Source organism: Anser cygnoides, chromosome 3 (assembly GCF_040182565.1).
Source record: "Anser cygnoides isolate HZ-2024a breed goose chromosome 3, Taihu_goose_T2T_genome, whole genome shotgun sequence".
Classification (NCBI taxonomy): Eukaryota; Metazoa; Chordata; class Aves; order Anseriformes; family Anatidae; genus Anser; species Anser cygnoides.
Genome location: NC_089875.1, coordinates 10,736,574 through 10,749,551, shown reverse-complemented (window position 1 = coordinate 10,749,551; position 12,978 = coordinate 10,736,574). Strand labels below are relative to the sequence as shown.

General features: G+C 47.9%; 1 protein-coding gene across 8 annotated transcripts in view; it reads left to right on the top strand.

Moving 5' to 3' along the window:
• Positions 1-212: 212 nt before the first annotated feature.
• KIZ (kizuna centrosomal protein) overlaps positions 213-12,978 on the top strand; it is a 62,615-nt gene continuing 49,849 nt past the window's right edge. For 5 of the 8 annotated variants that reach the window (XM_066993451.1, XM_066993458.1, XM_066993452.1 and 2 more), the window contains exon 1: positions 10,979-11,132. In XM_066993451.1, the coding sequence (XP_066849552.1) occupies positions 11,065-11,132 (68 nt within the window). In that variant the 5' untranslated portion in view covers positions 10,979-11,064. Of the gene's footprint in view, positions 1,059-1,376; positions 1,508-10,978; positions 11,133-11,247; positions 11,382-12,978 lie in introns of those variants that run through there. The other 3 variants (XM_066993453.1, XM_066993454.1, XM_066993455.1) reach the window with 3 other exon arrangements.

Here is a 12,978-nt window from a genome sequence, read left to right as displayed (position 1 = left end):
GTTTAAAAAAGACTCCGGTCCTTATTCTTTCATCATATTTTCTAATAAGGATAAATAAATAGGATGAATAATGCGATCGGTCTATCCCTCGACCTCTGAAAGACCTCAGCAGCGAAATGATGTTTCAAGCTCCTTTCGTCACATCCAATATGCGCTGCCTTTCAGCTCTCCGCAGCCCAAACAAAAGCCATACAACAATATCAATTAATCATGCAGCAGGCAAACAAGGAGATTTATTCCACTACAAATAGCCTCACAGAGAGACGCTGAATGGGTTTGATTAGCATGAGAAAAGAGGAGCAAAACTCCGCAGTTCAACAGCTAAAGAGCAATTTGATGGGGCTGGGATTGGGAAATTACTTGATTAGCGGCTGGCGGAGCACAACACGCTCAGGACGCCGCGAGTCGCAGCCCCGCCGCCGCCAGGGGACGGAGCCCGCGGGGCCGGGCACGGGGCAAGGAAAAAGGGGGGAAAAAGGGGACTGGGTCCGCCGCGGGCCACGGGGAAGCCCCGCTTGTCTCGCGGGTGGCTTTGCTCCGCGGGGAATGAGACTGAAATCGCCCCAAGCTTCTATTTTAGTAAAATGATAATAAACCGGCCTTAAGGCAGGAAGAAAACAAACAAACAAAACAAAAACAAACAACAAATGAAAAAAAAAAAAGGAAAAAAAAGGAAAAAAAAAAAGGCCAGACCCCGGCACCCCGCTGCCGGCCTGCGCGGGGTCGCGCGTGCCGCCGGGCAGAGGCGCCTCCCGGCCGCCCCCCGACACCCCAAGCCCCAACCCTCCTGCCAAGCAGCGGCCTGGGGTGGCCCCGCTGGCCCAAAGGCGTAAACCAAACATTTTAAAAAATGGGGAAAGAAAAATGAGGAAGGGGCAGCGGGGAGCAGGGCAGGACACGGCCGGGCCGGCGGCGGCGCCCCGCAATTTGTTCCACTGGGTGGCTGTTAGGAAGCTGGCAATTTGAGCCGGCTGGGTGTTATTTAGTGCAATATGAAATCAAATGATCCTATTTCCCAAATAACAACCTCTGTGAGGAGACGCGGACGCCCTGAAAAGGTAATTGTCTCCTAATGACATCCCCACCGCACCGCCGGGCTGGGCGGGCAGGGCCGGGGGGGGGGGGGGGTCCCGCTCCGGTACCGGCACCGGCTGGGCTGGGGGCTCCGACGGGATTGGGGGGAAGGGCGGCCCCGGTACCACTAGCACAATTTTCTCTCCCCGCCGGGGCGGGACCCGGAGGGAACCTTTGGACAACCCCAATTTGTTGCCGGCGTTGTTCTCGCTGCCCTCTCGGCGGAGCCGTTGCCCGCCCGGTGCAAAAGGGCCCCAGCCGAGCACCGAGTCCCCTGCCACCCCTGGCGGGGTGCGCCCCGGGGGATTTGGGATTTTGCGCAGCGCTGGGACTGCAGACGGGGACGAGCATCCCTCCTGCCACCCCCTCGCTGCGGCTCCCGGCCCGGCCGCGCTGCCGGAGGGCTAAAGCTGCCAGAAGTAAAGCACCCGAGGTAAAGGACGGGGGAGAGGAAGAGAGGGGGAGAACAAAAAATAACAATAATAAAATAATAATAATAAAAAAGGCGAGCACGAAAAGAGGAGGAGAAGCCGGCGGGACCTACCTGGATCCGCTGCCCGCCCGGGGCATAGTCCGGCCCCGCGGGGATGTTTTTCCTTTTCCTTTTCTTTCCCCGCTCGTTTGCGGCGGCCAGCGGCGCGGGGAGAGCCGCGGGCGGCTCCACTGCCCCGGGACCGGCGGGACCGAAGGAGAGCCGGAGGTTGGCAGCAGCTCCCGAAACTGCTGGCGCCTCGCGGGTAGAGGCTTCTTCCTTCGGTTGCTCGCTTGGGGCTGGCGGGCGGTTGCCTTTCTTTTTTTTTTTTTTTTTTAATATATATATATTTAAAGAAAAAGCCTTTGCCCAGCTCAGACCCTTCTCCTCTTGCTGCCGGTGCCGGGTTCGGCGGGGCCTGGGGGAGGCCGCAGGGCTCAGCGCCGGTGTCCCGGGGGGGGTCCGCAGCTCCGCGCTGCTGGCACGGCTGCCCGGGGCGCCGCGAGGTTCCCGAGCGGGGAAAGGACCCGGAATTGCAACAGAGCCATCGGGGGTGCCCCCGGCTGGCTGCGCGTCCCCTCCCCTCGGCGCTGCTGGGGGAAGCGGCGCGGCTGTGTGTCCGTACGCCTGCCTGACTGCCTGCTTGTCTGTATGTCTGACTGCCCGGCAGAGCTGGGGAACCGCGCAGTCCGCGGTCTTTCCAGCCGGGAAGCGGTTATGAACTTCCCTTGTACTTTCTTTTTGTTTGGTTCCGTGCGTTCTTTTATTAAAAATAAAAAAAAAGCATAATCCTTGTAGGAGAATAGGTAGCTTTGTGAAACAGCTGCTATCCCTTTTAAGTTCGTTTGGGAAAAAAAAAAGGCAGAAATGTAATCCTAAAATATGCGAGAAGAGGGGCTCAGAATAAGCCAGAGGCTGACTTGCATGTGAGCTCTGGGTTCGTTTTTCTGCTAAAACCTGCTGAGCAGGGTATATTTACTGACCAAGAATAAAGGCTTGCTCGTGGAAAAGTTTTTGGACCGCTGCAGTTGCCAGTGCTGCTCGGGGAGACAAAGACTGGCCCGCCAGTATTTAGCAGCCAAGCCCCAGCCACAGCGGGTGCTGAGGGCCCGGCTCAGGTGCCACAGTTCCCCCAGTCCCATCCTGTCGGGAACAGGCTGCCTCGGGGCTATCGGCCGGCGCCCAGTGCTTGCTGTGTGCCTCTAGCGATGGGCAAAGTGCTTGGGACCTCCAGCCTGAAAGTCAGCCCGGTGAGACAGACCCTCGCTATTCATGCTTCCTACCTGGTTACACGATTTACATCGGTATTTACTCAAAAACAGAGCTGAAGCCAATTTTAGAGCTCTCTCTAAATGCACCGTTGGAATATTCTCCATCTGTTCTCAAGCCTTTTTGAGAGCTCCTGCTTCAGGTTCCTATTTTGTATTTGACGTGATTATTTACTGTTGCATATACTAAATGGAGTGCAGAGGGCAGGGCCCAGTGATGCTTAACTCTGAGCAGACACAATTTAATTAATTTAATAGTCTTACGCTTGTTCTCCTGCTTTTCAAATGAATGAATGGTTTATACACATGGTTGATTTCGTTCATCGCCACAATAATCTTCTACACAGGACAGAGGATAAAATAATAAACCACAGAAAAGCAGCACGGCACTTTGGGACAGGAAGTGAAAAATACTATGTCCTCTTGAAACTAGATTTCAAAGGAAGAAAATAGAGAAACAGCATATAGCTGTCACCCTGAGTGCCATCCAGACTGGCTCTGCTGGAAAGCATGCCAGCTTCTTTGGCAGTTCATGGGGTTCGGATGCCCACTTCCAAACCTCATGCAGAAGTAAAAATTAAGTGGAGACAGTGACCAAACAGTCACCGGAAATTAGTTCAGAATTAAACTTAATTCCAGCTCGAGGAAACAGATTTTCCATGCATGCTGCTGCGGCTATTTTGCTGATTTGCTCACTTTCTGTTTTACAGAGACACTGATGACTCGCAAACAATCGTGCTGAAATAGAAATGTCTTTAAGAGGTTTTAAATATTTTGTTTTATGGTAGTGAGGGATCCTCAGGAGGCTCTCTGTAAATGTGTGTGTAAAGAGCAGCACCTCGCTACCTGTGGCAATGGCTAGGAACAGCCACAGAATATGGCTTCCCTCACCCCAAATGCCACTAAACTGTAAGACTCATCCAAGTGCTTCCCTTTGTTTCAAACCCTTGTAGCTTGGAGCACTTGTTGAACCTGATGACAAGTGCATCAAAGTGGCTGACAATTATGAAATAAACAAATATCATTTGAGGCATTTTTGAGCAGAATCCAGTAATACATAGATTAGCTTATTGATGTCGTTATCATGTCAAATATTATTCATACTTCTGATATTTCTGCTGTGCAGTAGCATTCCGTGCTCAGTAAAGATCACATTATCTCGCTATGCAAAAGGCTTCATTAATCAAAACAGACAATAGACCAGACATTCTCCCTTTGAGTCTAGGGTTTTGGATCCTCCAGTCTTTTTACCTTGTCTAAATGCCTCGTCCCTGTCAACATGGAAGGCAACTCTACAAAACAGGTCACTCTAAATTGTGGTGCTAAAAGGAAAACATTTAACTCAAAAGAATTTCTTGGTTATTTTATATATCTTCCTTTTAGCATTTCATGATTTGTGGAGAAAAACTTTCTCAGTATTTCATTCAGTGCATCGGATCAATGCACTCACTTGTTAAAATACTAACGAAAGAGCCCAATACATCTTTGTCCTGTAGAACAGCGGGCACAGCATGTGCTAGATCAAGGATCACAGACCTTGCTAGCTGTGCCTTGGCAGCAACCCCTTGGTGGCGAAGTGTGGCCATCAGGTCGCTGCTTCCAGAGGGAGGATCTTGGCAAAAATGTGGCATGGCCCTGCCTTGGCACAAAGGACCAAGCTCTGAAGAAGCGGTGGGACACTTCCACTTTGCCTGGTTGCCCCACAAATGTCAGCCCGCACGCAAAGCAGGCAGGAAGGTGCTCAGGCACAGGGCTGTTGATTCATTTGCAGAGTTTGGAGACGTCGGGTTGCACTTGCCATGGCTGGTGATCTCCATCTTCAGGATTTGAGAAGGTTCAGCCCTGGTGGCTGTGGTCATGGTCTGTGCTGCGTGGTCACGCAGGGTCCAGCCACAGTCTGTGAGGAGGAGCAGCATGACTGGCTTTGCAACTCTGCTTCCGCAGTGACCCCAGCGAGCATAAAATGGCCTTTCCTGTAGAAATACAGCATAACCCTTCCACTTGGAGCAATGGAGGTTAAAGTAGTGGTTGTACAGGGTACTCTGCAGCATGAGGCAGGCAGATGATTTAAGATAAGACAGGAGTCAAGCCCTTTGATGGCCTGCTCTGAGTAGCCTAGCTCAAATTCAGCCTCTTGTCTCGCATCTCAGAAAACCTAAATCCAGTTCTCGTTTCTCCAGGGACAGGGAAACTCAATGCCGTCAATCTACTCGTTCCTCTTCACACAACAATAGACACTTAAACAGAGACTAGAAGCTGCTGGTTAATTCGTTGTGTCTACATCTTAGAAACTGCAGTGACTTTGAATTATTGGGAAAGCAGAGAAACCTAAAACCTCCCAGAAATCCTCTCCAGACTCATGGCCTTGCAAAAAACAGAGAAGAGTTAGGTCATAAATGAGCTCTCCTGGTCTTGGAGCTTCCCATGCTGTAGAGGAGACTCAAAAAGCACTTTGAGATGGCTGTGGACAGGGGGATTTCCCAGCAAGAGGCCTCTAAACTGGTCCCCGTCCCATGGCATGGTGTTTCTCACTCATTAACAACACGGTGGTGTAAACAGTGGTGTGTGCTTGTATCTAAATTCTACAGGATTAATTCCGAATTCACTGACAATGGCATTACTAGAGACTTTTCAATGATTTCAACAGGCTTTGGATAAGGCCCTTACATTCTTAATAAACATTATATGGCTTAAATGCTGTATTCTTGTTCTTAAGTTTGTATTTAATCAGCTATTATCAGTGGCTCCTGTGTTAACAAGTTCTTGCTGGAGGAACTCATTTCACCTGTCCTGTCGACAGCAAACACTGTGTTCTTCAGTAAGACAATGTATTTTCTATTTATGCGTCAGACACAAGTAATAATAGGTTTCAAGGAACTGTAACATTTAATAAAAGCATTTTATTACATTTAAATTTATTAAAATTTAAACATTAAATTCAACATGTTAATTACTGCTTCCATGCATTGACACTGACAGTCAGAAATGGATCCACATAACTGCTCTGCTGAGATATGTTCACTGGTGCTATTTGCTCTTTGATTACTAATGTATTATTAGTGCTCTTCATTTGGGACTTGATTCATTAACAAAAAGACTTATATGGGCATTATGCAAATTTTTGTATTGTCTTTTACATAGCTACCAGGGCATGTATTATGAATCTAATTGAAAAAAAAATGAAAATGTATTCAGTTATGTCCTGGCTTGTGGGCAAGTAAATGTACAGCTGCTCTCAGAAACCAAGTAAGAACACAGAGGAAAAGCCTCTTTTCAGTATATCACAGCCTGGGCTTCTGCAAATCCCCTCCCCATGAAATCACACAAACCCTCCAGACTGGCTGCTGTGTTTTGACAGAAATAACAAAATGGTGGCAGAGAACTGAGATGAATTTTTCAGGCTCTGTTACGTATATTATCTGTGTATATTCTGTATACATCAGTGTTCCTGGATGACCACCCTTTTGTTTTTAATTAATGATTTCTCTTAATGCTTTTGAAGTTGTGATTTGGTTTATTCTATTCTAGCAATATCTGCATTCCTCAGAGTAAGTGAAAATACACAGAGGGCCCTTAATCTGTAAAACCTCCTTGCTGTCATTAGAGCAGTCGTGCCGAGGGCCGTGTCTGTTGGGAGGCACTGTCCCAAGGCACCCTGTGGGAGGATGCCAACAACTTCTGGTTGTGTGAGCAGCTTCCCGTCTTTCCCGGACCTAGTGGCATCTCGGACCTCTCTGACCTTCTCCAGCTGGCCCTAAGCCTTTTGCTGGACGAGCTGCCTCTGGAGGGATGTCTCTGGAGGCATGTGCTTATCATCTGTCCCTTGTCTTTTTTTTATTATTATTTTTTTTCCCCTACAAAAATACCCTCTCTTTAACTTCCTTCTTCCTTGTTTTCTCTCATTCCTTTTTTCTCCTCAAGGTAGGCCACCCCACAGCCAGATGCTCACCACAATGAGGCAAATTCTGCACCTTCCAGGGTACTGTTAAATCTCCAGAGGAAAGCAGGACACCAAAAGCACACATTGTTTCCTACCTCAATTAAAAACACTGCGTTGAACTGTAAGATTAGTGCACATCAATCCCTTCTTCATTTGAATTGAGAGATACCTTCATTTCACAGCTATTGGGGAAAAATGTAATTTCATTCAAAGTGCATTTAATAAGACAGAATGAGACAGATTTCTTTGACAGTTGTACAGCTCTTATCAGATTACATCAAAATTAAATTAAAACAATCTAAAAGAAGTGTTAAGTACTAAAGGAAGAACACAAACAAAACACTCCTCTTTGTAGGCTTTCAGGGATGGGGTACTGATGTTAGTTATCAGGGATATGAGTAATAAGATTATTCTTCAGTCAATTATGAGCCCATCAGTGTCAGCATGAAGGATCTCATCACAGACCTGGCTCTGTAAGCCTCAGAGGATTTGAGTGCACCCTGCACAACCAGAGACTAAAGGGGCAAGAGGGAAAAATGTGGGAAATACAGGGAGGCACTGGGCTATGGCTGCTTATTTGCACAGCTGCTCCTGCGTGCTCCTAGGAAAGGTTCCTAGAAGTGTGCCCACCGTGCTTGGTGGATCAGGGGCAGGGGAACCTGCACCCCATGAGCAAGCAGCGGCAGCAGGTCCCAGAGCTGGCAGCATTCCCTTCTGGAATTCCCTTCTGCTGTGCAGGCAGTGCCTTGAGACCCCTGCCCCCTGTGTTTGCTTGGCTTTGGTTCACAATTAAAATATCACCGGTGTTGGCATGGTCCGTGAGACGAATAAACTGTGTAGTCCTAGAGATCTCACTTCCTGACCGGAGCTGTCAGGTGGACATCAGTTTCTTTGAACTGAGACTTGCAAATCTTAAATTGGGAATAAACATTTTCAGTATGTACATATAATATGTGTTCATAGTTTCAGCAATAGAAGTGTTTGAAAGTTTTGATATTATTTTAGCAAGCACAAATATTTTCAAAAGCAGTTTAGTCTTACCAGAACCAAACCTGGTATGTCACGGGTACAGGCTTAACAAAACCAAATTCTTTGCCTGTTTTGAAAAATAACAAAATTGTAGCGTATGAAAGTGTTTTCTTGTTCAAATGCCAGGTAGTGTTTGACAGTTTTCTGCACTGACAATCAGTGATGCATTCAAAATAGGTCAGGCTGACGGAGGGTGTTTCATGTCTGACATTTGGAAATAACAAGTTTTTAGTGTCTCACCTTAGTGTCAAAGGGGAGACTATTTATTTGGATGTAGATATTAGGAAGGAGAGTTCATATGGGGGACGCTCTGAAAAAAATTTTTAAAAAAATAAAAAAAATGATGCAAACCTTGTTATTTCCATTTTACCTGTTCCCATGACTGAACGGGAACATCATGCTGGTACAAAGGCTGGGGTGATGATTCAGTACTATGAACAGCTGGGCTAGCAGGGGGTAGGATCCCACAGCTAGCTTTGTACCAGGGCCATTTGCAGAGGCCTTCACAGAGTGCTCTCTGCCCAGCACCAGATGAAATCACCAAAATGAGGTGAAATGGGTGAGGCTCACAGTCTGAAGTTCCCCAGCTGATTTTGAGCAAAGCAATCAGGGAGACACACCACTCCATCTCGTTGGGTCCCCACACCGAGGAGCGGTGACTGAGCAAGGGGTGGCTTCCAGCCGGCATGGCCAGCACTCGGGTGGGATGTCTGTGAGCAGACCTACGGCTTGCTCCCACGGCACCAACGCGTTGCAGTCGCTCAAGGAGCGGGGCTATCTCTGCAGCTGAGGTGCCAAAGCTCCGTTCTTTGTCCCTACACATTTGTAAAGGGAATGGCAGTCACTGGTGGACCTGGACCTGAGCTGTGAAGCCACAATCTAGGTAAAAATGTCCAACTTTGGCAATTTAGGCAAGGCCAGACCTAGATTTTGCCTCTCAGCTCTTGTTAAGATGAGAAATAGTGCTGCTGCAGAGGTCTCAATAACACGTACTTGCTTTCAGTAAATAGGAGAGTGAGAAAGAACAGTACATCTTTTATTAGGAGTGCATCTTATGTGAATTCAATAATAAAGGCTCCCAAATCTGCAAATCCTTTGCATGTGTATTTTCTTGAGTAGGCAGGCTCTTACATGAGCTAAAACCTTCCATATCTTATTGAGCCATTTATTTATAATAGATATGCAAAGGCTAAGCCAGACAGCAGCTATGGTTATTCAAGTGACAGAAGCTAATTTGGGAACTATTAAGTACCACTGCATCACTCCAGCAAAGCTTTTTGCTTTACATTTAAATTTGGTGATCCCAGTTTGAGGATGCAGGTGAATGGATGTACACAGGCTCAAGACCTGGCAGAGGACCCAATCCATGGGACAGGGTCACCGCTGCTGGAGTCTGAAGCTACTCCTGAGGCTCTGGAGCCCATGAGCCCTGTGCAACTAGAGTGTAGTGGCTCTCTTCTAGGGCCCCAGTGATGCCCTCAGTCATGGCAGTATTACCCTGTAAGTGAAACTGATGCTTTCATATCCCCGTTGTTGGGCAGAAGTTCTAATGAAGGGTAATTATGATGATGATCCCATACTAATTGTATACTGATTGCTGCTATAATTATGCTTAAACATTTTCTAGCTACACACAATTTTGGCCATTGATGTAGTATTGCTTCACCTTAAATTCAAATACCCTCTCAGTATGGGATGAATCATCTTTATTGGTGAATTTAAGCACTGGTTTGGCAACTTAATTTCAAAGGGATCTAAGTTTTTATCTGAAAATGAAAATGTGCTTTTCTTTCCCACTTTGTTTATGCTGGAGATGTGGGGCTTGTCTTGGCAGCCCCAGTGCTCACTGAAGGTGGTGCGACTTTTTCCACTGACCAACAGAGTTTGGTCTGAAAACATTAATAAGCTGTGCCAACTGGACAAGGTCACGATTCAGAGAAGGAGCAATTGTGAATTTTATTGAAAAGTTTGGTTTCTATACAAATGGAAATCAGCCATTTGCATTTTCTGTTTTTTTTTCTTTTTTCTTTTTTTTTCCTTTTGTTTCCCTGTGTACTATAAACTCAATAAAGCAAACTGTTAAAGGGAGTAAAAACAGAGCTGTCATTTTTCCCTGTGTATGTTAGAATTTTAGACTCACTGTGCCCCAGACAGTATGCTTGCCTTACTGGTTTTAATGTGATATAAGTCTTGGAAATTCCCTGTTGTCCAATACCCACTCCTCACACGATTTATGCATTGGCATTGGTATTGGTACATCACCATGGCCCCTTTTACTGTAAGTGTTCATCAGCTCCCAGTTATTTTTGGATTTATGTCCTAGCACCTTGCAAAATCTCTATTTCCTCCATTTTTCTGAGGGGGGCTGAGACATGGAGATTACTACCTCAAGGTTATAAAAAAGATGGCAGCCTGGAGACTCGACTCTGCACTACAACCATTTGAACAGCTGTAGTAATCATTGAATTAACAGATTTCATGTTAAATTAACAGTGTAAGTAATAATTTAGGAATAAATGGTGTAAATCTCCAGTCCCCTGCTGTCCCAAAGGTCACACCGCAGATTTCCCTCAACAAAATGCCTCAGGCCCTTGCTAGGTCTGCAGACTGTCCATGGCCCTGTTCTGGGAGCACGGGTGCTTCCCTTGAGCCCTGCCTTGCCCCAAGGACAGCTCTCGCCATGGGGACACCTCTCGCCGTGGGGATATCTCTCGCTGTGGGAGAGCTCGCTGTGGGTCAGCTTGCTACGATCCCTGACATAGCATTGCCAGGTCTGGGAGCAGCTCAGGCACAGCTCTGCAGGCAGCAGTGCCTCAGGTGTCTCCTTGCCATGGGGGCCAGCCCAATGGCTGCGTACCCACATGTATGTGTATGTATTCGTATGTATACATATTTATGTACAGACAGGTATACATACATGTATGTATTTATGTCCACATATACCTACGGATATGCTATACGTATGTATTTACGTACACACATGTATACATACATGTATTTATGTGCACAGAGGCGTGCATACACCACGTGAGGCTCGAGCCTGCCGTTTTCACGATGAGTGGGCGCAGGGCGGGCAGCCGTGCCACCCCCGTTTGCCGTGCTACCCGCGGGCTCCCCAGGGCCACGCGGCCAGGCCGGGCCCGGGGCCAGGTCCCGCTTCGATCCCTCCCGCGCACCACCAGGCCCATCGCCATGGCAACGCGCGGCGGGGCCTTCCGGGGCGTGGCGGCGCGGGGCAGGGCGGGAGGCGTCGCGTTGGCCACGGCTGTAAACAGCGCGGCATGAGCCGGGAGGGGGGCCCTGGCACCGGGAGCGGCACCGGGAGCCTCCTGCGGCGCCTCCGCGACAGGTGAGGGGACCCCCGCGCCGCGCTCCCGGGGGACCGCTCCCGCTCGCTCGCTAGGCCCCTGCGGGCCGCGCCGGCACTGACCGAGCCGCACCGGGCCTTCCGGGGACCCTGGCCGCTGACCGCCGTAGGGGCTGGATGCCGTGGGCGCTGCTCCACCGGCCGAGGCCCCGCCGCTGGGAGCCGCTTCTTAACGGCGCCTGGCTCCCGTCAGGCGTGTGTCGCGTCTCACGGTAGCGTCTCCGCGCAGAGGTAGTAGAAGTAGTAACGCCGTGGTGATGAGAACCTGAGCGTGCAGGTCTAACGCTGCCTTCAGGTAGCGCCTCGGCAGAAATGCTGCGTGCGGCTTTGCTAACGTCCTGTTTTGGTCCAGAAGACCAATAGCAAACAAAACAGGAATGACTTTCCATTGGGAAAGAAATTGGGGGAGAACATATACAGCATCGTGGTATTTTTTTATTGTCTAGAAGTTACAGAAGTTGTAGGTCCTTGATAGGGAAGGCAGCATATCTAGACCTTGGCATCAGAAAATGAAGGGAGAGAGCAGATTAAAATCCCAGTGCTCAAGCCTGCATACTGCTTTGAGCAATGTGGCTATGTGCAGCTATCCCCCCGCTAGGAGCAGAGGTGCCTTGAGCCCCCTGAGGCTCTGGGCCATGCCGGCCACGTCTCTGCGTCAGGTCACGTCTCTGCCATCGGGTCCCACACTGCACGTGTGGGCTGCCCCTTGCCAGCTCTTCTGAAACCACCAGGAACAGACCGCATCACAGGCACCAGCTCCTCTGTCTTATTTGCTTACACCAGGAGGTTCAGGAGTCATTTGGGGCAGGGGATTGCAGGCAGGCAGTGTGATTGCATGAGCCATGCTTCCTTTGGAGACCCAGCTGACAAATGTTGTGATAATAAACGGACCTTTTCTACCTGGCGTGCTTGAATTGCCTGTGCTTTAACATATATATTAAAAAAAAATAAATTGTAGTGATGGCATTGACAAATGTGTAACCGTTTACCCCAGATCCAGGTAAATAAGTTGTATGCTGCTGTTTGGGGAGTTTGAAGGGTTACCTCTGGCAATGGTGCTGCAGAGGCAGTTGCCTTTTTGGAATTTCACAGGTAAAGCGATAATTTTTATTCTAAACATTTATTTAATGTAAAAAGATATAAAACTTTTAGTAAAATCACTGGATCACTTCAGCTTTTTAAGTCCCACCTTGGAAATTCTGCACTGATCCTATTTCAAGTCACCTGTTTTAAGACCTGAAGTACCCAATAGCTGTTTCACTCCAGATTGCAGTCCTGCTTTGAGGTCTTCAGTTTAAGCAAGCAGTGAGCTATGGCTAAGGAGCCATATATGCAAGAGCTTGCATGTGGTGGAGGAAGCTGTTGCTTGGTTGTGTCTCCCACCTGTCTCTTGGTGAGCTCAGAGGGAACTCTTGTGAATATTTCTTTTCTTCCTGTTTTCATCTCTCTTTTTTTTCCTCTAAATACATGAATTTTGAAATGCTTGGTACAAATTAATCTTGTGCAAAAAACATAACTATCTTAATGTATATCTTAGACTTTATTTGCTGAATTTTATTTCTTAATGCTGGTACTTAGTCCAGTCGAGATATAAACACTGCTGCGGGCATAGGTTTCTGTAGACAGGTCAGTAGTGTCTGTGTGAGCAAAATTATGGACGGTTAGATTTTGGGTGTCTAAGATAATAAATGAACTGGGGCAGAGTGTTTACCTTGGTGTTTAATACAGAACTGACCGTGTTGTGATTACTCAGCGTTTAATCTTGCTGGTGAGAGAGGCAGTGTTTGAGATGAAGTAGATACATTATTTAGCTAAGTGTTGTACTTAA